Genomic DNA, 27,819 nt, shown 5'->3' on the forward strand with positions numbered 1-27,819 from the left:
TAAAATACTATATTTTATGAATCACTGCTTTCACTACTTCTCCGAACAGTATGGAAAGCTCAGTTAAATGGATCAATGAGTGCATACTAACCCAGGCCTTCCCCTAAACAAGCCAAACTACAGAACTCACTCACACGTGCTGTCCCTTATAGAAAATAAAGCCAAAAGTGGCACATATTATGCAGATGTTTGTTAATAAATGTGTCTGTGTGGCATTTGGATCATCAAATTTAACCCAGAATTTTATTTCTGGTCAGACATAATTTGAATTAAAATGATCGAGCTGTTTTGAGAAAAAAAATCGAGATACGAGTTTTTGTCCATATCGCCCAGCACTATGTCAGATAGGCAACAAATTCCCTTTACCCAGAGTATAGAAGTACTGTTAGATGGGTCTCTGTTGCAAGTGTCGTAAGTCATAGCCAATGACCTCCATATTAGCAGAATCCATTCAGCATTGAAGCAGATTACCCATCCAACATAGCAGATGTTTATTCGTACATATGTACCAGCAACAGTAAACAGATTACTTTGAAAATGAAGCAAACCCAAACCAACAAGATTGTTTCCACATATATTAGGTGGTATTTGTTAATTCAAAGAAGTTATTCCTCACCACTCATGGAACAAAGCAGAGCATCTGTGCACTGATTCTGACGAATGATCAGTAGGTGGGCAATCACCTTGGACACCGTATCTACCCCTAATGGTGTCTTATGATGTGTGTGTGTGTGTGTGTGTGTGTGTGTGTGTGTGTGTGTGTGTGTGTGTGTGAGAGAGTGTGTGAGAGAGAGAGCTTGCTGCCTCTCCTGCTGTAATTGGCTTTTAATAGAAAATTAAGATGGAGTCGTTAATCACCAGAAGAGAGGGGGTCTTTTGTCTCACCCACTCCCTGCTGCATTCTGCTTCCCTTCTCCTCCATTTAGCCTATTATAGACACATTAGACACACACACACATGCTGAGAATCGCACACACTGCAGCCATCCATCCCTCACCCTGTTTCTTCTACATCCTTCTGTCTCACATCCATGTTCGTGAACTTAATGCCTACACATTTCTCCAACTGGATTAGTATTTTGAGTCCATTTAAGCTGTTATCAAGCAAATATGATAGAAACATACACCAAAGGATTTACAAGCTTCAGAATTCAGTGTTTAACTTTGTGCTTTTTGTTCTTCTTCCTGTTCGGTAGGATCCATCTCTGTCAACAGCCGCAGTATGCCCTTCGCCTCCCCAGAGGGCAGTGAAATCCTGGACCTGGAGGGCGACATGTTCCTGGGTGGCCTACCTGAGACCAAGTCCGACCTCATCTTACCCCCCGAGGTCTGGACCGCGCTACTCAACTACGGCTATGTGGGCTGCGTCCGTGACCTCTTCATCGACGGCAAGAGCTGTGACATCCGGCGCCTCGCGGAGATCCAGAGCGCCATGGGCGTCAGCAGCTTCTGCACAAGAGAGCTGCAGAAGCGATGCAGCAGCGCCCCTTGTGGCAATGGAGGACTGTGCAAAGAGGGATGGAACCGCTACATCTGCGACTGCATGGGCACCGGATATCTGGGTACCAATTGTGAGATCGGTAAGGAAGAAGATGGTGACTGGTTAACCCTGTAAAACCTCAATCATTACATAGTAATTGACAGAAAATTCCAATGTTTTGAAACTACAGTTTTTATTCATCCATATGAAATAATATTAAAATAATAATTCCAATATCCAATTTATGAGTTTTAATTTGTATCATATTTGATACATCCGGTCTCAGTGTCAAGTCACTTCATGTACACACGATAAAATTACATTTAAAAATGGGGAAAAATGCAATGCAGTTTATCGGGGTTTGTAGTAGTCTATGGTCTCCTGGGGATACAGTTATGTAAATGTGTGTGTCGTCTGCATATTGTAGTTATAATAGATTATTCCATTATTTTTTTAGTGTCTGAATCAATGGGTACATGTAAATGTTGGAGTATGCAAATGCTCAAACATTGTTTTGTTTTTTTTTTTACCAAAAAAAAAAAACAAAACATAATATAACATTTTTAGTGTGATTTTCATACAGCAATGAGATATCCACCAATTGACCTTGCAAAGTGAAGTCTATAACTTGACATTTCACATATTTTTCCTCATTTTGTGGATCATTTTCTTTAGTAAAAAATTGAATGTTTTTCTTACCTTAATCTTTTCAAAATGGGAAAAGTTCTTCCATAACCATAACCGAATCTTCCCTCATAAATGGCAGTCTTGTTGCAGTGGAAAAGCCTCTGCTGAACTAATTACTGCCTCATGGAGGATTATCCTTGTATTGCATGTATATATTCGTATACAGGAGGTTTTTCAAGAAGAAAAACGTGACACTTACCATGTAGAGAGTTCCAAATCTCATGTATCGTATATGATGCGTTTGGCATTATCGGCGTTTAACAACTGAAAAAAAAAGTTGTTACGTTGTTATTTCTGCACACAAAACATGCATGTCGCCTGCTAGCTGACACAATCAGGCAGATGCTGTGGAATTGAGCTCCGCTGGGAACAACAATGTCACCTGAAGCCCAGTGGATTGTGGAATGAAAAGAGTGGAGCGGGTGGTGAAGGATGGTTGGGTGGCCAGGCCTACAGATGCCATCTGTGCCAGTTACACACAAACACACACAGCGACCTCCCAAACAGCATAACGGCACTTTAATTTGTCCCAATTAGGTTGCAGGAAGCTCAGTGTGAAGCCAAGAGGTACGGCACTAAAGGTGGAAAGGGAAAGATTCAATACTTGTGTCCTAGACTAAGGATCAAATGCTTTGCCTTGCTTTCTCTGAGTAGATAATGTGGTTTCTGTGATGTTTTTCTGCCACCTAGTGAAATCTTTTGGTACTGACTGCTTGTGTAAATTGAGGAAAATGAAGCAAAGAATGTGGAAAATGTGAGCTGTTTCTACCAAATCATTTCTATATATCTTATTTTTTGGCTTTTGGTCTTTAAATCTCAACTTTCTATTCACTGACGACCCAAGTTTAATACTACAGTGACTCATTTTAGCCCATGGTGACAGATATTGACCCACATTGAAAGATTAGAGCTGTTCCCAGGGAAACCATCATGCGTGTCCTATTTGCAGTATATGGCACAATTCAGCATGTAGGAACCACAGACTGAATAGGGACGTTTGGTAATCCATCATTTCTTCAGCTAAAAGATTGTTTGATTCCAGATTTATTGTGGGTCTTTTTTGTAGTTTCCTTTTAGCCAATCCCTTTACACATGCTTCACACATTGTACCACCAAACGCCGAGAGTAATTAAACTGAGAAGCATTTACCAGGACTTGAAATCAGTATTTCAAGTATCCAACAATCTAATTTGCTGCCGAAACGTTGTTTCTAACGGTTGGAAGGCCTTGTTCTTCTTGAAGTAGTTAATGAGGTAACATCACACCTTGTCACACATGTTTACAGAAAATTCAATATCAAAACCGTTTATGTTTATATTCAAAGGTATGCATTATTTTGTCTTAGGCTTTTTTTATCAGATGAAGACATTGTGTAGGCCTCATCGATCAACAACTCAAAGATAATTTCCTTGAATTAAAAAATAAGGTTCAATTCAAAAGTTTAACTCTCTTGTTGACATTTTGGAAACGTTTGGTGTATTGCATTGTGGGATGTGGAGTCCTGTAGACAAATGCATAGAAGTGTTTTTCCTCAATTCCATCCATTATTTTTTGTTTCTTCACTTGACACCATTTTTGTTGTAGTTTGTTCTCAGTACTCCCCATTATATCCAGACATCCCAATTAGGCAAGATCGGGTTCTTTCTGTCTAAGCCCCAAAGTAAACATCTGTTGTTATTTTACAGTAACTTACAGTCTGTGAATAGACCAGAAATGTGTTGGGATGTCACTTTGGCAGAGTTTTTTTTTTGTGGGCAAACACAAGAAATCGCAATTAGAAGAAAACAATAACACCTCTATGCATCCATCCCCACATCCCACAATGCAATGAGCAAAACTTTTCAGAAAATGTCAATAAACAGAGTGATCATAGTGGAGATCAAAACAAATCTCCAATCAGCAATTTCAACCTTTGACATTTTTTTATTTTGAGCAAATGATCTTCAATGTATTGGTTAATAAGGCATAGTCTTTATCTAATGAAAAGTGTTTTGTCCCCAGCAGCTTTAAAGTGCTGTTACATGAGATTTGTATGACAAAAACATTCAGTTGTGCACATAGGCATTATTATTAATGATTAGTCGAAAAATATTAATCAATAATCACAACTTTGAAACACTGTTTTGCAGCATTATAATACACATGTTTAACCCTAACACTTACATGTACTGTTACTTATGGGGGAGGATTTTGTTAACATTTATTATTTTTTGTCTATGTTAGTGGTAAAATTACAAAAACACAACTTATTATGTAAACCACCGTAAAGCTTAGTTTCAGATATCTGTCCCTCCAAATTTGCCAAAATGAATGACACTTGCTCATGTATACGAGGACTTGTGATGTCTCTCTGCTCATAGTTACATGATTGCAGTCGTTTTCAATCGTAAATTTATTGCCAGAACTCTTGTTTTATTTTTAGAACACTAGAATTTCATCCAAATAATTGCTTGTAACAGCTGGCTCAGGTTCATGACAAAATGCAAGAGGGGAATTGTCGGGAAACACCTGGAGACGTCAACGCGCGTGGAGTCGGACAGGCTTATACATGCTTCACTCTTTCAAAATATCCTATTTTTTTATTAGACTTATAAAGTATAATTAACACCTGTGTTAGTCCTTTCTGATTAACCATGGAGGAATGTGTTTCTCCACACCGGTGAAAGTGTGCTGCGGTATCTGCTGCAGATATTCACTTAAAATCTGCAAACAACAGTGTGTAGCATGTTGACAGTAAACGGGAATGAGGGACATTGTTGAAACAAGAAAATGTCTGTCTGTGCAGCGCCTGTTACATATTTCTCCTGAACGCAGTCGTTTCTATGGGTGACGTATAGGGTTTGTGTTTGACCATCTACGGTTGCAGGACCGGTGTTATGTTATAGGTGGGGACCATTTTAACTAGTGACCAACGAGTCTCACAAGAGGTTCATCTAATTGCCTAATCAAACCAACAAATATATACATAGTTTTGTAATTTTCTCCTTTACAGATTTGCAATAATTGTAATTATTATTATTATTATTATTTAACAAATAATCAGATAAATTTTCATCAAATGTGGCCAAACTATCATTGTATTTATTGATTTAACTATTATCCATTTAAATAAAACATCTTTTGCTAAATAATAATAAAGGACAAGTAGTTTGGCATAGGTGAAAACTAACTTTGTTCAGTCACTGTGTGTTATGGCACTTAAAAAGTATGTTTATTATGTACATTATTTCAATTTAATTTGGTAAAACTTTATGACAACTTTTGACCACTTGGGGGGGGGAGGGGGCAATGCTCCCTCCCTTCAAACTCTGCATATGTATCTGATTATAGGTGACTCGTGATTCTGATTATAGGTGACTGGTGATTTACAACTAGATTATTCAGGGTGAATTATAAATATACTTTCCAAAGTCCAAAAGTGTTGAAATTGCTTTTTTACCTCTTGAAATTGTGCTTTTTCTCATCTGGCCAACTTGAGATCAAACATGTCTATAGTATATAGCTAGTGAAGTAAAGATGCTGTTCTCACTCCGTGCTGTTCTCTTTGCAGAGGCCACGGTGCTCAGCTACGACGGCAGCATGTACCTAAAGATCATCATGCCCATGGCTATGCACACGGAGGCCGAGGACGTGGCGTTGCGCTTCATGTCCCAGCGGGCGTACGGCCTGCTCATGGCCACCACCTCCAAGGAGTCGGCGGACACCCTGCGACTGGAGCTGGACGGAGGCCGCGTCAAGCTCACGGTCAACCTGGGTAGGCCAGAGATGAGTGGTGAACGTCCATGCTAATGTCCTCCCCCGACCCCCTGCCTCATGCCCTCATAACCCAACGCTGTACTCCACACTTTGTGTCTCATCTTCCTCTTTCCTACTTTTGGTTTGTCGAGGGAAAGTTTCTGGTTCTACACTCAGTTACAAGTTTCAATTTTGCAATCCAACAAATTTGGTATTAGAGGGATTTTGATCCATTTTTCTCATCTATAGATTTCCAAGGATTACGATAGAACTTTAGACCAAAGACAGAACCTTTTTCTCCGCAAACTCCTCCATCCTGAATGAGAATATTGGCAAAATACTCATTCAGATTGCAGGTGCTAACATTTACCGACTCCTCATCCAGCTACAAGTTATTAACAAAACCCCGCCCAACCCTGTGAATAAACTCTTTTAACCGTCTCTACAACCCCCAAGATGGTTTTACCCAGTCGAGCTTCTTGGTTTGAAGAATATCAGATAAGAATCTTATGTTTAGGATCTCACTTACTAGAAAATATACAGTATATATTAGTGTTGTGTTAGTCGAGACCGGTCTTGGTCTCGAGACCAAATTTTAAAGGTCTCGGTCTCTGAAGCATTTTGACTCGGTTTTGTCTCGGACTCGGGCTGCCCGGACTCGGGATTTTCTCTCAAGACCGTTCGAGACCAGGACTAATTCCTGCTATTTACTAATGTGATAATAATGTGATAATAACACGAAGAAGAACGGGATAAAACAATCCTTTATTCATTATTTAATCCACCCCGTATAATGACCACAACCTTCCTTAATGTGACTGAGTGACTTGTGTGACACATTCGTGTGTGTGTGTGTGTGTGTGTGTGTGTGTGTGTGTGTGTGTGTGTGTGTGTGTGTGTGTGTGTGTGTGTGTGTGTGTGTGTGTGTGTGTGTGTGTGTGTGTGTGTGTGTGTGTGTGTGTGTGTGTGTGTGTGTGTGTGTGTGTGTCTGGCTACGGTTTCAGTTTGGACTGTGGAGCAGAAGGAGATATGAACTATTCACCGGTAAAAATCCCAGTAAAACTTCAGAAAACAATCACCATGAATAAATATTATCTCCCTGGTAAAGACAGTAGCTCTAACAACTGGTAAAATGATAAACTGATGATATTACAGCCTGTGCAGCAGTATGGGGGACGCACTTACTCCGCCTCCGGGTCCTCGCGCCTGCCGACCGGTGAAGCCTGTTCCGTTTACCGAGGTCCGTGTGTGTTTAATAAGTCTGTGTGTGTCCGTGTGAAAGTCTGCATGTTTATGCCTCTGTCCATCCACTCTTTTCATTATATCCATGTCTCTCAAGGCTTTTATTACATAGTATCGGCTATAGTCCGGGCCGCCGCCATCTTGGATTATGTCGTCACCAGCACGTCATCGCCTGGACTCAAATAACTGTAACGAGGTCTTATATTCGTCTATTTTCTTTTTAAAGTGGTTTTTTTGTGGCTTTAGACTCCAATTACATTTATTATGTATATAATATGTTCCCAACAATATAAACAGGTTCACAATACAATTATTTTTTTTTTATAGTTTCTGTTTCCACTGTATCCAGAATAATAATTCTCAACAAGAACTATTGATTAATTTGTCCCACAAATGTTCCAGGGTTTGAGTTTATTTTATTTAGTTTCACATCTACCTGTAGCTCTATGTTTTTTACACTGATGACAACTTGTTTGTAGTTTTATTTCAGAAAGTTTCACTTTTACAGTTACAGTTGGAAACCTTTTTTAATTGAATATCCTAGTTACATTACAGCAACCAAATTAAACTATATCAACTAAGTGAATTCATAAAAATAACCTGTGTAAAGGCTTTTTCAAACTAAAAATTAATCATGTGAAATTTGTGACCTGTTGACCTGTAGAACTCAAAGAATCAGAATCTAGAATCATTATTTCTTGGTAGAAATGCTTTTAAACACTTGCTGTACATTCAGCTGACATAAAAATCTTGTTTTCAATAATGTAGAATAATTGTGAATTTATCAGTAACAGTAGTCGTTTTAATATTTTAGTTAATCTTTTGCAGGCACCTTTTTGTCCGTCAAATGTATTTAAAATAAACTAAAATTAAAGAGAGAATGTTATTTAACTGTCAAACCTTGTCATAATTTTATTTATTTACATATTTTTTTAAAATGGAAAAAAAAAAAAAATGTTTATGGTCTTGGTCTCGGCTTCTCTCGGTCTTGACTCGGTCTCGGGTCCCGAAAGTCTTGGTCTTGTCTTGGTCTCGGTGCATTCTGGTCTCGGGCAAGTCTTGGTCTCGGATAGTGTGGTCTTGAACACAACACTAGTATATATATATCAGTTCTCACAAGTAGACATGTTGGTGTCACTCCAACATTGGAGAGCTGTACTTAAGTGGAAGCAGAGACTGAAAGAAGATTACTGTGTCAAGCTAGAGCTCGAGGTTATTAGCGGGAAGTAAGAGGCCGAGGGGTGTACCAGAGCTGGTTTCTGACCATCCAACCCCCTCCCACCCCACTCTCTTTTGTACATTTGTCATTCCGCTTACTTTCTCCATTACATTTAAGCTCCTCTGCCTGGCTACGGCAAGGTAGATGGATCTTTTCATCCCTTCAATGGCCTGGATGTCTGCGGCCCTTGGATCAAACAGTCAGTGCAACCGGCCCACACATGTAGCCGTCAAGATTAGGATTTACCTTTCACACAAATCAGTCTAATCATACTGCTATATTGTATGTTGCTTGATTTCTTTGCCAAAAACTGTTTTCAATGACTTTGTAGTTGTACAAATACATAGCATAACTTTTACTTAATTCCAATGCTGCCAGTACCTAATGAAGACATAGTGAAAATAATAAATGTAGCAAAGATCTAACAGTTTGAAATTGATTGCTTGAAAGTTGGTTTTGAACTCAATTGTGAACGCCTCGTTTGTTGACATTGTCAGAAAAGTTTTGCGCATAGCATTGTGGGATGTGGAGTCTCGCAGACGGATGCATAGAAGTGTTTTTACTTTATTTTTACTTGTGTTTGCCCCCAAAAAAACTCAGACAAAGTGACTTTGCAACACATTTTTAGTGTTTTCACAAGGTGAAAATTACGGCAATACAATGGCAGATGTTTAGTTTGGGGTTTGCATGGAGAGATCGAAACCTGGCCGAAGTGTGGTGATATCACAAGGAATACAAACGAGAACAATAAATGGTGTCAAGCCAATCCCTGTCCACCTTGTCTGCTGAAGAAACACAAAAAATCACAATAAGAATGAAGTATAAGCACTTGTATGCATCCGTTTACGAGACCACATATACCATGGTAATGTCACGATGCAATGAGTAAAACTTTTCTGACAATGTCAATAAACCAAGTGTTTACAATGGAAATCAAAACAAACTAGCAAACTGCCCTTTCAACCTTTTATATCTTTTTTCTTCAAGCAACAGATCTTTTATTTATTGATATATGAGGCCTACACTGTGTCTTTACGTCTTTATCCGATAAAAAATATAGAAAATATTGTCCTGAGGCAGCTGTAATAGAAGCATAGTCTGAAATATGCCTTAAACTTCTTCATTATAGGATTTGGGATGTAATTCTACATTATATAACCTTAAATATTACCTGTAAATAGTGGTAGAATTCAAATGGTGATAGTTTGCAATTTACGAAAAGGGAAACTGAAACCAAATTCCACCAACAAACCCAATGGAATTGAATACGCTTTAGTCCACCTTATTCATTTTTCTCTATTTCCCCAAACTACAAACCCCCATAGTCTACACTGTAGATGTAAAAACTGTATTATAAACCATTCTCTATAAATGGCGCCGGTTCCTGGCTGTTTGTGTCCACTATTCTGTAGCGGTTGACAGCTCGAGACCACAACCCAGCCACGCTGTTACATGCACGCCGAGATTACATCTCACCAAGGAGCAACACAGGCTTGAATTAACCTTATCAAATGAATACATAATGGAGAACACCATCTTTATTTCCTTCCAAAACAAAAACAGCTTTTTATTCCAACATGTCGATAGTTTTGCAGATAAATAACACACGGTTGGTGCAGCAGGCATGAAGTGGCTGGGATGTGCAGATCACCCTTTCTTGTCATTTACACTGTTGGGTTTTTCACAGTCTGAGTGCTGCAGAAGGCAAGAGTGGAATTTGTTCAAGAAAAAGGGGGCCATCTGCTGTGGTGACAGCAGAACGGATGAGGGAATAAGATTGCACCGTAAGCACGTTTGCACCAACTTGTCTTATCCAGTTGAACTGATTTGAGGTCAGCCGTTTTATTTCATTTTATTTTGTATTTCTCCCTCATTTTAATCTTAATGAAAAAAAAAAAATGTATTCTAAAGGGAATATCTTGCCTTCTGCTGTGCTTTGGGAAGTCTTGGGATGGGTGATAGGATTGATGGAGGAAAAGGGTGATCCTGACTCGGAGCCTGTCCCCGGATGGTGGCCCCAGAGCAATGCTTGGATGTCTGCAGAATGTACCTTGAAGGATGTGACATGTCTTCTTTCTTGCTCTCTTGTCTTTCTTTTCCTCTTTCTTTTCTTTAATTTGATCTCACCATCTCGCTCTTTCTCCCGCCAGATTGTATCAGGATAGACTGTAGCCTCAGTAAGTGGTTCTATCCATTTTTTTTTTCCTAACTCTAATGTATCTGTTGTGTGTCTCTTCCTAATTCTGTGCCATGGTGCTATTTTCCGCTCTCTCTTTCTCTCTCTCTTTCTCTCTCTCTCTCTCTCTCTCTCCCCTCAGCTTCATCAGTTCTTCTTAGCCATACACTCTCACGTCTTATTACTTATTCTCTCACATTTGTCTGCATCTGTGTATTTCTTCTGGGATCAATCAAATCTTAATAATGTCCAAACACATTGATTTCCACACTCCTGTCGCATTCAAACACACTTAAATGTGCATTTTCTTTCTTTGCCTTTCGAACGCGGCTGTAAAACATTGCAATTTCCTTTCTATTTTCCTGTCAGCCAAGAAAAAAAAAAAAAGAAAAAAACAGCCATTTCAATAAAGGTCTGTTGATGCTCGGCTCCGCGCTGCTGCACACACAGGTGTCGCTTATTTTTTTCTGTGGGAGAAAAAAGGCAAGTTTCGGTCCTCGGGACGCTAATTGCTTTTCCACTGAGAGACACCTTGCTGTGTGCTTGTTATTTTTTTGGAGCGAGCAAATGTTATTTGAGCCTCATGCTGAGAGAATAACAGCAAAGTGTTAGTACTATCTTTGTCACAGGTAAGTGCCACCAGCCATGGTGACCTATGTGGAGAAAACCTCATGTTTGTGTGGCCGTGAGAGTTTTTTTTAAGTAGGAAAAAAATGTCCAATAACATAGTTTTTGCCTATTCATACATCAACCCTGCTTTTATCCTCAAATATTACTAACACACCTCATTGGTTGTGGTGATTATATGACTTGCGTATCTTGAAAATCTTTCAGCCAAATCTTTTCTAATTCAGGGTGCACATTCATGACTCACAATGAACCATATTAATTGATGTTGGTCACCCCCCCACCCTTTTCCTTTCATAACCATATCATCTACTTATTTTTATCTCCCTTTTTTGTAACATATTTGGGGTTTTTCACTCTAAAGTCCTTTGTTTTAGACACATTCTCCTTTATGTCACTTTTACTGTGAAAGAGCTGTTCCAAAACCTCATTGACAGACACACATGGCTGAAGTTTTACACAGCTAAAACAGCTTGGGGTCAAACTGACTGCCAGAGGAACACCAATGCGTGCAATATGTGTTCAGCATATTGGGAAAATGTCATTACGATAATTTTATGTTCAACAAAAAATTCAATAAAGTGAACTATTATTTTTTGAACGATAAACATTGAATGGGGTCAAATGGACCTCAGGGATAATAGGAGGGTTAAGTGTGGTTGCAAGCTGTTTTAATCCAAATATAAATATTTAAAAACAATTACTGTATACTGAAAATGCACAATTGCTTCAATCAGTGTAGTTCCATCAATTCTCATCTCAGATAAGGTTCACATATCTTTTCTCACCAAGAGATCCATAAACAAAACCATCAAAAATCATGGAAAGTTTGTGCTACGACACTTTTTTCCCTATTTTTCAAAGAAAGGAGCTGAATGCAAATCTAAAACTAGGTTCCATGATAACTGATAACTTTCCATGATGACTGCAAATCATCTGCTGGATCAGAATAGACACCTGATTGGCCAAAGCCTGCAGCTTTTATCCATGATTTGGTCTCATCAGCTCGCTATTGATAGAGACTCGTCTCTCTGGGTCTATTTTTACTTTTTCTGTTATATTTTAAAAAAAAAAACAAAAACCTTTATTTGAATTCGTCGGAGCGGGTTCCACCTCAGCTGTTCCAAAGGAAGCAACGATAGGTGTTTGATACTAGCTTTTTGCCAATATCTGATATCCTGATATTGTCCGGCACTACATTTCCAATATTACCCAATACCGATATATACATAGACCACTTCTCCCTAATAGCTTAAGCCTATTTTTAATCTGATGCACCACTGAATTGATGTTTACTGTGCAACTGTAACAATACAGAATAAACTAGTCTTTCAATAACGACCAACAAACATTAAACATAACAATTCTTGTTTCCAGTTTGTACATGAGATGCAAGTTGTTAAACATGGATAGTGAGTTAGCATCGTTAGCCTTGAGCTAGTTAAACAAGTAGGAAACAAGGAACAGCGATATACAGTATATTACCGTGTAAAATGACTGAAACACATCATAAACACTGTCTAACAACTGAAAACACTTATAGACATTATTTTTAGCTCAAAGAACGGAGGTCAACGAGACATTTCTAGTAGGTCCTGTCAAAGTATGTTGACCCAGTTCACAGAATAAATGCAATCCTCAAAAAAGGTATAACTATTACAAATATTTGCAGTATTTATAAACTTGGTAATACAAAATATAACAATAGGATGGGTAATAAAGAGAGTTTACTCTAATATTAGATTAAACTCTAAGAAGTGGATGCTTGCAAAGACCCGTCTCAATGAGCAGCCCTTAAGACCAAAAACTAAATAAAACAATGCATGCAGCAGTTTTCAAGTGCAATTAAAACACTAATGAAAGGATTATATTAGAGCCCGATATGTAACAACGACTCGAAATGTAACAATACCCGAATTGTTGTTAAAAAAAAAATGTAATAAAACCTGAAACGTTACACCGGTAACGAGATACTGAGCCCAAAACTTAACTACACTTGACATTGAAACAATAAGCCCTTTAATCCACAAATCATTCAGTGGGTTTCCATTACAATTTCTTGCAAAATAAAAGCAATATGTCTAAATGTCGACAAAGTGCTATTGCGCTATGAATTAGTTTCCTTTAAAGGTTGTTTTGAAGCCTTGTAACTCATGTGAAATCTCATCCAGCGAGACTTCGTTGCAGAAAGATGAAGCTCTAAACCTCCTTATAGCACTCTTTATTCCTTTGTTGACGTATAATGCTAAGAAATGTCCCGGTCTCCTTTTCTGTTTACTGCGCCATGCTTTCTCGGATAATTGGTCATGTGACACACTTCAGTATCGAAATGTCTTAAATTCCTCCTCACGGAAGCGTAAACACTTTTATTGCGATATTTGTTTCCATTAACAGATTTTATTGCACAGTTTAGATTTTGCGCATTTCCAAGGGTAATGGAAACACAGCTATTGACTCACTCTATGATGTAATACAATTATTACACTATTCGGGGAAACATATTTTGCCTGTCCCATAATGTAACAACGAACCCAAAAAGTTTTTACGTTTTTGGTTCAGAATCTTGTTACATGACCAGTTGTAACATTTTGGGCTTAGCACTTTTCTTACATTATTGACCAGCTATTACATTTCAGGTTTTACTACATTTTTTTAAAATTTTTATAACAATTTGGGAATTGTTACATTTTGGGTCGTTGTTGCATATCGGGCTCTGACAGAAAATCAGAGAGCTTCCAGTCCAGTTAGCTGTTATGTAGGTTAAACAGTCGATTTGTGCTACCCTATGTTACAAATATCAATTGATGCTAAAGTAGGCTACTTTATAAAATGCACTTTGAAACAAAAAAAGAGCATATCCTTTGTTTTTCCTTATTTTTTTTTTACCCCGTTAATGCCTGTGAACCATTAATAGACTGTCTGCGACCAATTTTTGAGTCCCGACCCATGCGTTGAGAATCTGTCCTTTAGCCTAACTGGGGTACCTTTGATGTAAAGATGTTAACACAGACTCATACAGTTAGGTTTGAACTCCTTAGGAACAATTCCCCAGAGGTGTAAAGAGTACTGATACATCCTACTCAATCAAAAGTACTGTTACTTGATTGAAATGTAACAAAGTACTTTAGTTTTTTTCCAAAACTTATTTACAAGTAAATGTTAAATTACTGATTTAGAAATATACTCCAAAAAGTACAAATACCCACAAAAGCAAGTCAAATACAGTAAGGTAAGTACTTGTATTCTGTTACTTTTACCTCTGCATTTCCTATAGAATAAGATTTTAACACCAATTGAGGAAAAAAAAGCCAATGAAATAAAAGTTGCTGATCCTCAAAATGGTGAAGTTTTTTCTTTGATCTGGTTGGTTGTATCATATGTAATGTGATGCAGTGCAGCAGATGTAAGTACCAATGTTAAACCACTAGATGTCAGAATAGCACTGGTAGAAAAACAAATAAGGGGAAGCCTCCCCTGCTGCTGGGAGGGTTCACTCAACACACTTTGCTCACGCCAATAGATTTCTGTTTTGATCTGATTGTTCAAGTGAAAATAAACCTAATCCCATCAGGTTTTCGTCCATATTTGACATGTTTTACAGGGACACAGCTGCTGCAGTGGAAACGACGACTTTATATTTAAATATTGATGGGGTGTCTCAGGGACACGGAGCTCCGGTTTTGTGTGGTTTTTGTGTGGAATGTTGTATTTAACCTGGATTTTTGGTTGACTGGGCATCTTGTGTGTTTGTACGAGGACAGAATGTGAGAAAGAGGAAAAAAGAAAGGCAAGAAAAGTCAAGTCAAGTCTTCATTCAGTGCCGTGGCAAGGGGTCGATACTTGCTCTCCAAAAGTAACTAAAGCCTTTTGAGAGAGTTTGAGTTTTGTAACGTAAGTGAATGAATAGAATCCCTGCTGGCTGATCTGTAAACCCACACACTGGCCTCAGGCTGACCATCATCCAACTTATTTGGTTATTTTTTAGTGGCTGAAGGAAACATTTTTACTTGCGCCTTTGATAATCTTACATCATCCTGTAATTTCTCTCAGACGGGCGAGATCAAAGCGTTTCTACCTCCAGACAACACTGATGAAAACATGAAAAATATCTTTTGGAAGCTTTAACTCGAATTAAATAGTTTATTTGCCTGAAAAGCTTCAACGGGATTATTTTTATATATTCTGTTGTAAATATAGTTTTGTCGGGTTGCAAGTGGCTACTTGAAGATTGTGTAGATTCCAATGGTCAACAACAGTCTTTTCAAACCCAATTTGTAAGTATTTCTTTCACATCTGAAGCTCGTTTGATCTTAATTCTTGATCTGTTTTACAATTCAAGCATTTTAGAACATCACCATTAGGTCTTTGTCACACTGACCTTCACAGTCTAACAGGCTAAGGTCTAAACTCTATTTAATTTCCATTGGTAATAGAAAAGACAATTTAAAACCCTCCACCTCCGAGGTTCCCAAAGTGGGGTACGCAAATTATCATGGGGGTACTAGTACTAATGCTTGGCTAAAGTTAAGCTAATTCTATCTAATACTAATATTAGGCTAATGTTAAACTAATGCTAGAAAATACTAATGATAGGCTAATGCTATGTTGATGCTAATGCTTGGTTAATGCTAGAAAATGCTAATGATAGGCTAATGCTATGTTGATGCTAATGCTTGGCTAATGCTAGAAAATGCTAATGATAGGCTAATGCTAGAAAATGCTAATGCTAACAAATGCTAATGCTAATGTTAATGCGAAGCTAATGCTAGTTAATGCCAATGCTAGCTAATGCTAATAGTAATGCTTGGCTAATGCTATGTTGATGCTAATCCTTGGCTAATGCTATGTTAATGTCAATGCTAGCTAATGCAAATCGTAATGCTAATGCTAATGTTAATGCTAAGCTACCAGTTCAATAATATAAGCAGAAGTCCAAAAAAAAAAAAAAAAAAAACATTTACAAATTGAATTAGATGGCACTCATCATGATCATCATATAAAAGCTGCTGAGAATGATAAGTAACTTTTTGTTTTAATTAAAGATAAAGACGTAGCATAGGCCTCACAGAATAATAAAGGTAATTTTCCCCCAAAAACAAGGGTTTAAATTGCCGCTTTCAAGATTGTTTACGACTCAACCGCAAACATGGCTTTTGTTGCAAAATGACCATGTGACTTAAACTACAGAATGGTTTTCCGCATTGCATTGTGGGAATGGGAATTCCGTAGAAGAATGCAAAGATGTTGGAAGCTAGATTTCTGTTATATAGGACAATAATAATATATACCGGTACTGTATAATGTTTAAACTGTGCTTTCTCTGGATTATTAATGGTAGAATAGTCACTTAGATTGCAGCAGTACGAGATAAATTGAGCTAACATCGCTTTTTGTCTTCCCTCTGCCAATCCCAAGTTTCAAAAATTAAGAAAATAAGACTTTTCAATTAGGGAAATTATACATTCTTCTTTTTAAACACGTCAATTTTGAAATATAAAGGGTTGCAAACCAGCTTATATCAGTCCACAGAAAGGTCAGTCATTTTTATCATCACAAAAACACCCTAAACCAGAGAAATGGGCAACTTTTATCACAGCGGGGACCACAAAATTGTGTTTGCCTGATTTGAGGGTCACAATATCAACATTCATGTCAGCATTTAGAATAATGACCTATTGGTTTATAACATAGGAAAGACAGTAATTTGGAGTAATTTTGTGTCCCATTGGTTTGTCAATGTGAGTATGAATGAGCTGATATTGTAAAAAAAAAAGAAAAAAACCCACTATGTGAATTAAATCTATTTACCACTTAGTGTGTTGTCCTATATTTTGTTACCTGTGTTTTTGTTGTAATGTTGTGTTTTCATTTTGTCGTTTTTATGTATCTTGTTGTAATTTGTGTGTGTTTTACTCTATTTTTGTTGTCATTTTTCACATCTTTAATGTTGTAGGTTTATGTGTTTTCGGAGTCATTTTGTACTTTTTTAGTTTCCCACATCTTCCCTAAACACTCAACATACCGAGACTTACAGTTTTTTTTTTTCCAAACTCCAAACGGTTTGTTCTTATAGACCTGGGATTATTTTGTGAGGAGAAGGAGGTGAAGGATCTGTGTGGTGTGACCCAGGTCGCCCAACTTAATGCAAGCAGCTATGATATCAGCCCCCGAAGCTCCTGTTGGGTCATGATGTCAGACTGGTGACATCTGTCTTTTCTATTGTGATCTCAGCCATTGGCAGTGCCTTTTTCTTGAAGCGAGAGGAGATGAGATCCAGCATGACATATGGTTGGCATGTGGTTGCTAATGTCGTATCCTTTGGTCTCCATAGGAGGAGTTTTATAGTGAAACAGCCAGCAATGAAATCACTTCTTTTCAACCCTTTTTTGACAGGGGTGGAGCAGTGATTTTAAAAGTGAGGGTGTTCTAAGGTTGGGCTACTGTGGAATCCCAATTTAGTTTATTAAATTTATGATGAAGCTGTTATTAAGACAGTGACACTCAACATCAAACTTTAAAGTGGCAACTTTTTAACCCCTTTTTACCATTTTCTTTGGCCATTTTGCAACTTTCTTTGTCCCATTTTTGCCCCTTTTCCCAAAAAAATTTTTTTTTTTCTTCCAGATTTTAGCTTTTTTTCAATTTTTCCTCATTTTTGTCCATTTTGCTATGCTATGTTTTTATCTTTCATTAAAAAAAAAAAAAGTTACTTATCATTCCCGGCAGCTTTAAGATAATAATAATAATAATAATAATAATAATAATAATAATAATAATAATAATAATAATAATAATAATAATGCATTAGTTTTATATAGCGCTTTATCATAGACACTCAAAGTCGCTTTACAGAATTAAGGCATTATTCTTTCACTCCACACTTAGTGGTGGTAAGCTACTATTGTAGCCACAGCTGCCCTGGGGCAGACTGACGGAAGCGAGGCTGCCATAGTGCGCCATCGGCCCCTCCGACCACCACCGACACTCACTCACACACTACATTCATACTAGGCAATGTAGGTGAAGTGCCTTGCCCAAGGGCACAATGACAGATACCACTGGGTGACTGCCACCCCACAAGATGATAATCATTATACGAAAGAATATAGTTAGTATAACAAGAAAAAGTGTGCTTAAGAAGGTGCCATCTAATTCAATTTGTAAATTTTTTCACAGATACTTGCTGTTTTAAATCTCTTAAACTCAAACCTGAAAACACCTGTTATACAGTATATCCTCTAATTTTTCTTCAATCTTAAGTTTATCTAACAATCAGTTTGATAGAAATTATAACCATTCATAATTAGGTAGATCAGTGGTTCCCGAACCTTCCACAGTCGCGTACCCCTTCAGACATTTAACCTGAAGCCATGTACCCCCTACTGCTGCACAGTTAAATAAACATAATAATGTGATATCATATACAATGTTGCCCTATAATGAAAATTGGCTCTGAATTTGACCTATCATGTTGAGGAATAATAAATAAATAGAATATTTGCATTTCTTGAAGAAAATGCGAGTGAGGATGCAGGTGCAGATTTTAGCTTCCTTTTCACTTACAGTATTCCTCATTTTTGTGTATTTTTGCAAGTTTTCATCCAAATAAACTTCCTTTTTCCCAATAAATAACACTCATTTCCTTAATTTTTCCCCACATTTTGACTCATTATGTTCCACATTTTTGCTCCTTTTCACTATTGTTTGCCACATTTTGCTCATTTACTTTACCTTTTGCCATTATATACTGTACATACTTTCCTCTTTGTTGTCATATTTTTGCAACTCTTGACTGCTTTTGGCTCATTTTTGTCACCTTTCACTGTTTTCTTGCCACGTTTTTTTGTCACCTTTGGACCATTTTTTGCCACCCGTTACTCATTCTTTAGTCACTAGCTGGGATTCCATTACAGATTTTCGCAAAATAAAAGCGACAAAGTATAAATGCGCTTTGAACGTGTTTCTATTGATTTGTGCAGGAGTCTCGTAACTCCTGTGAAATCTCATCCCGCAATACTTCGCTGCAGAAAGACGGACGCTCAGAACCTTCTTATAACTCTTCGCATTCCTTTGTTGTTTAATGTGGCACTAATCATTTGAAAGTATAACGCTAAGAAATGTCCCGGTGTCCTTTTCTGTTTACATGTACCGCGCCATGTTTTTTCGAAAAGCAGTGGTCATGTGACCAGCTACGTCACTTTCTGTGACGTGTATTTGCGTAATTTATTTGACGTATATTTTGTTCAGCGCTTTGAGATGACTTTGTTGTAAATTCACGCTATATAAATAAAGTTGAATTGAATAAGTGTTTCCATGGTGCTTTTGCAACATATTTCAATGTCAAAACGTCCGAAATTCCTCCTCATGAAAGCGTCAAAGCTTCTTAGCGATATTTGAGTGTTTTTTCGCAATTCAGGTGCCTCCGTTACCAGTTTTTACTGCGCTATTTAGATTTTGCGCATTTCCAAGGGTAATGGAAACGCAGCTGTTAACTCTGTTTACTTTCTCGGAACGTCGGCTTTGTCAAATGTTCTGGCTGTGATTGGCTTGATCACAATGAATCCCTTCTGTAAAAAGTGAGGGGGGAATTTTATTTGATGTCGCGTCCCCCACTGGTGAGACGCGCCTACTTTTTGATAAAATATAATTCAGGTGACATTTCTGTGTGTTTTGTTGCACGTGAACACACACTCTCACACAAATCAAATTAAATCGTATCAATTATATTTACCTCACAGTCTTCGTTGACATTCAGCTTTGGAAGCAGACGTTAATTCAAAAACAGAAGTCACTTGATATGAAAGTTATGTTCCCAGCTCCGGTTGTGCAACAATCCGAGTGTTATGTTAATATTCTCCGCTTAATGGCTCGTTGCATCAGATTTGGCCTGCAGTTTTCATTCTTTTCATTTTTTTTTTTTTTTGTCTTTTCTGGATTAAATGAACATCAAATAACAAAGACACACCCTCCACTGGAGCGGTAAATTGCCTTAAAACTCACATCCTGATCTATGTACGCGTTGAATTGTTTCACGTGCTCAAACTTTGCAAAGTGCGAGTGGCTGTAAGCTAGGCACAATGGAAGGGGCCAAATAGAAATCTGTCTAGTTGGATCCCAGTGGACATGATGGCTCTTAATTTATGCGCAGGACTGGAACCTCGATCAAATTCAATCTTCATGAATCATTGGGAAAGTAATGAAAGCCATCTGCTAGGAGCCAAATCAGAAAGAAAGAGGGAGGCAAATAGGAAGCCAATTCGATGCAAATGAGGGCAAACAAAACAAGCATTTGAGCTTTAAATGGCAGAGACACCTGCTGATTGTACACAGATCTGACCTGCAGGGGAAATGATGGCATGGCTTTGGTTCGCTCTGATACACCCACTCAGAACCCAAGTCCAATTACAGCTGTTAGGTTTCAGGTTGGAGTTATACAATAATAACATATAATCATACTTACATAGAAATTGAAGTTTCTTAACCGGAGAGTTGGCTCATATGTATTTACAGCAGGTAGAGGGGCTAAGAAAAGATACAATAGATTTAAAATGTAAGATATCTCAGACATTTTGTAAGCATAGGTAATAAGAAACTTTAAACCTGAGCATTCAAAGTAATAAAATAGATGAAGTACTTCATGTTCAAAGTTATAGAAAATATTCTACTAACCTAATTGTATTAAGTTCTTTTTTTTGAGGTACTTTAACTAATATATATATATATATATATATATACTTTATTGCATTAATTAAGAAGCAAAATGTCAATTTCACAGACAACTGATATCAAAAGTACACTAACTTTTTTTTTTTGTATATATAACACAAAACAGACAAAAACAGAGAAGCAATAAACAAATAAATAAAAAAGTGCCTTTTTGTCACACATCTTTTAATGAAACTAAGTAATTGTGAAGTCTACTTAGCCTATTTTACTAAATTTTATTCATGTTTTGCAAGTTATCTCTAATTGTTATTGTTATTTTTTTTCATCATCTAAAGTTTTCGTTCTAAACCAAATATTTATTTTGGGTGAGATTTGTTGTTTCCATGTCCTTGTCACCTGCTTCATAACTGCAAAACTTTTATATCTGTGTATATATATATATATTGTATATATACTTTATTGCATTATTAACAAGCAAAATGTCAATTTCACAGACAACCGTCATCAAAAGTACACTGCATTTCTTTTGTTTATAATAATAATAAAAAAAAATAACCTAGGTTGATCTGTATACATGTCTTTTCATTTTTTTTATTGCATGGGAGATATGCCCCCCCCCCCCAAAAAAAGCAACTTTTTACTTTTACTCGAGTAGGTTTTTACACCAGTAACTTGACTTTTACTTTAAGTATTATGTAACCAAAGTACTTTTACTTTTTTCAATAACCGTGTAACAGTTCAAACAACGTCGTTTGTTTGTTTGTTTGTAAGTTTGTTTGTTTGTTTGTTTGTTAGCCAGCTAGCTCACCACCATATTGCCCTGTTTTATAATGTCATTTCAATTCCTCATCTGTTATATTATCCTCAGGGTTCAACAAAGGACAACAGCACACACAGACAGTTAAAATCATCTACCGTTTATTTGTAGAAATATCATCCAGCAGCACTTCCTGGTTTCAGGAAACCAGAGGGACTAAACCAAGTCATATAAATAGGGGTGTTTGGTGGGCTGGTGTTGGAACAAACAATCTGTACAGGGGGGTTTGTATAATTTATGTTTGTTATGGATTTAAAAAAAACATTGGAGGTGAATTGATTTATATTAATTCATTATGAATGCTTGGATATTTCATGTGTTGTTGTTTTGTATGTTGTTTATGGGAATTTATTTGGTTATTGAGTTAATTGATTTTGGATTGTGTTTGGTTTGTCTGAGGGAGGGGCTTCAGGTTCAGGCTACCTATAAAGCAGGCCCAGCCTCAGTCGGAAAGTGTTTGCTCAGTTTTTGGTTTACAGTTTAAGGGATTCACTGTTAATATATTGCACCAACCAAAGAAGAAAACTAAATAGAAAAAAAAGTTTAAATTGGATTCTGCTCTGAAGTCTGGTTATAGTAAAAAAAAAAAAAAAAATGACCATAAAAAGCTTTAAATGGACCGATGTGCAAACGTGGAGCAGTAATGAGGTGAGTTCATGTCGATGGGAACTCACCACGTGAATCTATAATATACCAATATATCTAACTAAAGTACTGAAGTAGAAATACCATTACTTGATTGAGATTGTACTCAAGCACAAGTGAGTCATACATAAAATACTCAAGTACAAGTAAAAAGTAGCTCAATTAAATAGTACTCAAAGTAAAAGTTACCAGTTACTTTCACCCCCCACCTTTATTTTGGCAATAAATATTGCCACGGTTCCCTTGAATACAGTAAACATCTCATGTTTAAATTTCAAAAGTAAGAGACCAAATCTTGCGTAATTGGAACTTAATTTTTTTTCTTCCACAAAGGCATCTTTACAAAATAAAAGGTTTGTCAAAATGTTTTTTTTTTTGTTTTTAATAAAAATACAATAAATTAATTTATGAACTACAAAACAGATGTTCTAGAGTTTTGTCTGTTTTGGCGTGGTGCATTACGTTTAATCGGATTGGTCGGCTATGATGTGATGCATTTGAAATGTCATTTACGTTACGAATCATACCTGTCAAGTTTTGGATTTGAAAATAAGGGAATTTTTCTGGCGTCCACTACCAGCCGTCCCACCCGCCCAACCAAGCTCCAGTATTCCTTATATTATAAGATAGGTGTACAAGAAATCTAAAATAGCAACTTGTCAACCACTTACTAAATACAATTATGTGATTAGAATCTGGTTGGTCGACATTTATTAACAAACAGCTGCACAATATGTTTTCTATATCGCCAAAATAGAAAACTCGATACATCTTGAATCTCGATATATCGCCCAGCCCTAATTCCTAAATTATAAAACAGCCTAAATAGCAAACTAATTGGGTATATGAGGCACATGTGTTCATTCAATATACTTACAGTTCATATACAAGTCAACACATTGTATATTTACTGTTAAATTCACGTTGCTTGTCTTTAAGTTAAAGATTAACATTTTATTTTCATTACATATTTTCATTTAGTTTCTCATGCTCACTCATGTGGTTCTCTGGTATTCACTAATGACTTATTAGACACATTTATTACAGACTTTACATACTTTAACACTTTTTGTAAGCAGTGTATATTTGTGGAGCTTGTGATTGGCTGATTTTTCATGGTGACTTACTTCCTTCCCCCGTGGTAGACGCTAAAAAATCAGTTATTAATTTAACAGAACGTGTAACTGTGTCCCATCCTGCTGCTCTTTCGGAAGATAAACTCTCTGTCACATTTCACAATGTATTTACACGAATTCTTTGTTTTTTTTGCCGGAACGTCTTCATTCATTCATCTCTATTCTGAGTTGTTTCCGGGTTTGTTGCCGCTGTCTGCACTAATCTCGTGAGAACTGCCACTCAGGCCATTTCAGGTGGCAGTTCTCGTGAGGCTATTCTTATTACATTCAAATACGGGATATTTACGGGAAAATAATAATACGGGAAGATGGCGGTAAAGAGGGGTAAAATACGGGAGTTTCCCGGCCAAAACGGGATCCTTGACAGGTGTGTTAATAATCTCTTTAAGCTCCTAAAACTCACAATGAGTATCTTAAGTGGTGTTTAAATTCAACTAGTGCCTCATTTTGAACTTGTTTTTAGGCTACATTGTGCCATTTAGTACTTTTTGATGATGTTGTGCAACGGGATTCCTTTGATGTAAAAAAAAAAAAAAAAAGGTTGAAAAACCCTTGCTGGTCTTGTGAATACTTGATTATTAATTTTTGTTATACCAACCTTTGGTAACTATTTGAAATCTGGGTCTAATATTATTACCTCAGGGCATTTCTTCTTTAAAGATGACGCCTTTCATTTTTAAGTTTTTAATCTCCAAAAAGGAAGTAGCTTTGAAACAAGTAATGGAAATGTTATTGTAATGACACAAAGGTTTGAATCCAAGCATTTCCCTTTCTTGGGACTCTTCTTTCTCGACCTACCTATGCAATTATGTTGGGTTAACGTCTCTTTTCTTTGAAACAAAGAGACTTTAGAAGGCTTGTGTGTACACTGGTGACAGTTTCAAAGAAGTCATTTAAAACATCTCTTCCTTTAATCTGTAAAGCAGCCAAGTATCTCCATGATTTTGGAAACCGTCTTTATTTTATTGGTCACGGAGCTTAATGACTTCAGAGACCTCATAAATGTGAATATTGTAGCCTCTCTGGAGTCTCAACTTTGGCAGTCAAGTGCTTCTGGCCATCTTTACCATTTACTAGTTGTGATTCACATATGCCCAATCCAGCTGTTATCTATTTAGTGGCCTCTTAGTTTTAAATCTCGAGCAGTTTCATGTGATTCGCTCTGGGATAAACCATCAGATTAGCTTTCTCTGCTGCCGCATGTATCGAGCGTGACAGTAGCTAACTCATAGCTTGCCAACATGGCATTATACTCAATAGGGGACTTTTTTTTAAGTGTTATTAAAGCAGGTCAGAAAATAAAGAGTGTAATCTGTACATTAATAGACTTTGAAGGATGAAATGTGAGTTATTTGAAGTTGTTTTCCCTGGCTAGTAGTAGTACAGTAGTACAGTACAAGTGTTCTGAATTACGGAGAAAGGAAAGTTGTTTTTTTTGTTTGTTTTTTTTCATTAGGGATGTCCCGATTTTTTTTGCCTCCGAGTCCTTTGATTTTGAGAATTGGTCGATACCGAGCCCCGACCGATACTTCTACAATCCATTAAAAAGATAAAGAACAGCAAAAAAACAGATCCAGGATGTCCCTTATTTATTTTATTCACCTTATTTTAACATTCAACCCTAAACAGAGCACTTCTGTGACGTGGCTTGATCAATCAAGCAACAAATTAAAAGAAAATTCACATTAGACTTTAGTGCAAGATTAAATAACCTTAAAAATGTCTAATATAAAAATTAATTGTGCTACATCTTAAAATACCCAACAGATTAGTTTCACAGATTAAAATGTAGGTTTTTCTTGATGAAAAGTATGACAATTGAATTTTGTTGGCATTGTAGGTGCAGATCATGTAAAGTATTAGCGTCATTCTTTCAGCACAAACCAGCACTAATGCAGCACGAACGACTGAGATCATTTTTGTTCAATTTGGACGTTGTGGGGGGCTGAGTGATGTCATCACCTTATGATAAACTTGTTATATCTAAAAAATCGAAAGCATATCAAACAATCTTTTCAGCACAAACTAGCACTAACTCAGCACAAACGATTGAGATCATTTTCACAGAGTTTTGCGTGAGGTGGGGGGGCCAGCTCCACCGCGGTAGGATGGTCTATTCTCACACACACGAAAATCGGTCTCGATTTAAGATCACGTAATCGGATCGGCACATCCTTCATTTTTTTTTTACAATATTTTTAGTATCCCTCTAAAGAAAACATATATAGATTAAATGTTTTTGAGTTTAAATCAGACTCAAAGTCCATGAGTGACAGCTTTCAACACTTAAATACCGGAAATCCAATCTTGAGCGCGTAAAATGTTTTACGTGCGCGCTTATGAAGCTGCATGCTCTGCTCGTAAGGAGTTAATCATGTCAGAGGATCTAGTAAAGCTTTATTTCAGCCTTAGGGTTAAGGTTAACAATGACCTTTACTTGCTCGCTTACGCACTACTAGTATCAAGTGCCCGCGTATAACTTTTACGTGAGCGCGCAACGAAAAAAATAAAAAAATACCCTTTAGGGGCTTTAGGGAGACAATTGAAAGACACGAGAAATCTACGAAAAATATTTCAAACCGAGGCTGTGACGTGAAGCTTAGTATGTGATATTGTATGAAACAAATGTGACTGTTGCTTGACCCTTCCAATGCCTCACAAGTCAAGAACATGTTTTGTTTGAGGGACAAAAGAACTATATTTATCTATACCCCCAAGACCTTGAAGAGTCACAAAGTCTGCTAGAGCTTAGTTTTGTCAATAAACTTACGTTTTCTTTCAACAGTCCAAACTTAAGGTCTATTCGCACGGGATTAGTTTTACCTAGGGACCACATCATAAATAAATGACCCCCCCAACTTCTGCTTTTCATGTGGCGCATTCGCACGGGATAACCAACAGCTGAGATTTTGCTGAAATTGACGGACATCTGAAAACGTGAAAACAATGTGAGTTGATGCTAAAACAACTTTGCAGGCCTTTGACCACAACTCGGTGCTGTGTTACTGCTAGCGCTAGCGCACAGTGCAAAGCACGACGTGATCCATCATTTGCGTCTGATATTGCTCCTTCTCTTTTTGTTGCCGTAGGTTACAGACTGATAAGGTTTTGCTGGCCCGGGACCCAAAAGGTTTTCTAAACACTCCAATGCTGCCTCCATTCTTTGCCAAAAGTAAATAAACATGCGTACTGGTGTCACGGTCTGTGCGCTTGCGCATATATGCTCATAATCGATTTCAGTACGAGATAAACTCAAACAAGACACCGGAAACAAAATAATGCATAATCACGCATCAGATCCCGCCCATTTCTGTCCAAATCACAGAGATGCCTATTCGCATTGGATTAGTATTATCACAGGACCTCGGAGTTCAGCAAAATATAGTAGGTCATTTGCGGGGAATGGTCGATTCGCACGGGATTAACATCACAGATATTCTCGGCGTGTGAGAGGAAGAGTGTAAAATACAAGGTGGGATGACATATACAGTATATCTACAAAAAGATGTCACAATATTAAAATGTCACAAGATGTATCGTGAACGGTTCGAGTATTATTGTAAAGGGGAAGAGGGGCAGATTTAAGAATACACACCAAGCGAGTATGCAAGTACTGTAAATCCAGAGTGAAAGTCAAATTAAAGCATGGATATTTTATCTTCTATCGTGTCGTGAACTCAGTGTATCGTCCCACCCCTAGTGATTATTCATTTCTGTGTTGGCCCAGTGATTTTGATTCTGTCTAGAATGGGCCATTTATTGCCTTCCTTTGTGTGGACAGAAAATATATTTTGCTACAACCCTTCTTGTTGAAAGTAACCAAGTACAATGATTTAAGGTATTTCATGGACTCATTTTTCATCCCACAAATAAGTAAAAATACATTCTAATGGTGTCTGAGCTATGGCTGGTTTACAACCTGGACTGGTAACGTTTGTCCAGCCTGCCTTTTTGTCCATCTCTGCTTTGCACTATCAACAGGATGGATGCAGTCTCATTAGGGAACCTATAAGAGGAGAACTGGGAACAGCCTGGAGCTGTTGAAACCCATACTGCCCTGTAGGACTGATGACTGTGCCACGGGGCCATATTCTGCTCCAGTGGCAAGCTGGGAAACTCAGTTAAAGTCATAAATCAGCTTCCATACTCATATCTTTATCTGGAATGTGAGAGTGGGGGATATGTGAGAAGTGGAAGTGATAAAAAAAAATAAAATGAGAAAAACTGATCATGAGAAGGTGGTGGAGGGTGAAAATGAGGAAGAGGATGCGGCAGCCTCACTCGTCTTTGAAGCTCTGGAGAGGACAGATAAAATGCAACATTCATTTCCTGTTTCGAAGAATCAATCCGGTGCGCCCGAACGTCTAACTGACTCAAACGTGCCACCCTG

General features: G+C 37.4%; 1 protein-coding gene across 3 annotated transcripts in view; it reads left to right on the forward strand.

Annotated features, from left to right (window-relative positions):
* Positions 1-27,819, forward strand: part of LOC114480087 (neurexin-1-like) — a 577,574-nt gene that overhangs the window by 63,361 nt on the left and 486,394 nt on the right. For all 3 annotated transcript variants that reach the window (XM_028473908.1, XM_028473906.1, XM_028473907.1), the window contains 3 exons: positions 1,196-1,579; positions 5,717-5,920; positions 10,513-10,539. In XM_028473908.1, coding sequence (XP_028329709.1) covers positions 1,196-1,579; positions 5,717-5,920; positions 10,513-10,539 — 615 coding nt within the window. The remainder of the gene's footprint in view (positions 1-1,195; positions 1,580-5,716; positions 5,921-10,512; positions 10,540-27,819) is intronic.

The sequence above is a fragment of the Gouania willdenowi genome, chromosome 18, assembly GCF_900634775.1.
Source record: "Gouania willdenowi chromosome 18, fGouWil2.1, whole genome shotgun sequence".
NCBI lineage: Eukaryota > Metazoa > Chordata > Actinopteri > Blenniiformes > Gobiesocidae > Gouania > Gouania willdenowi.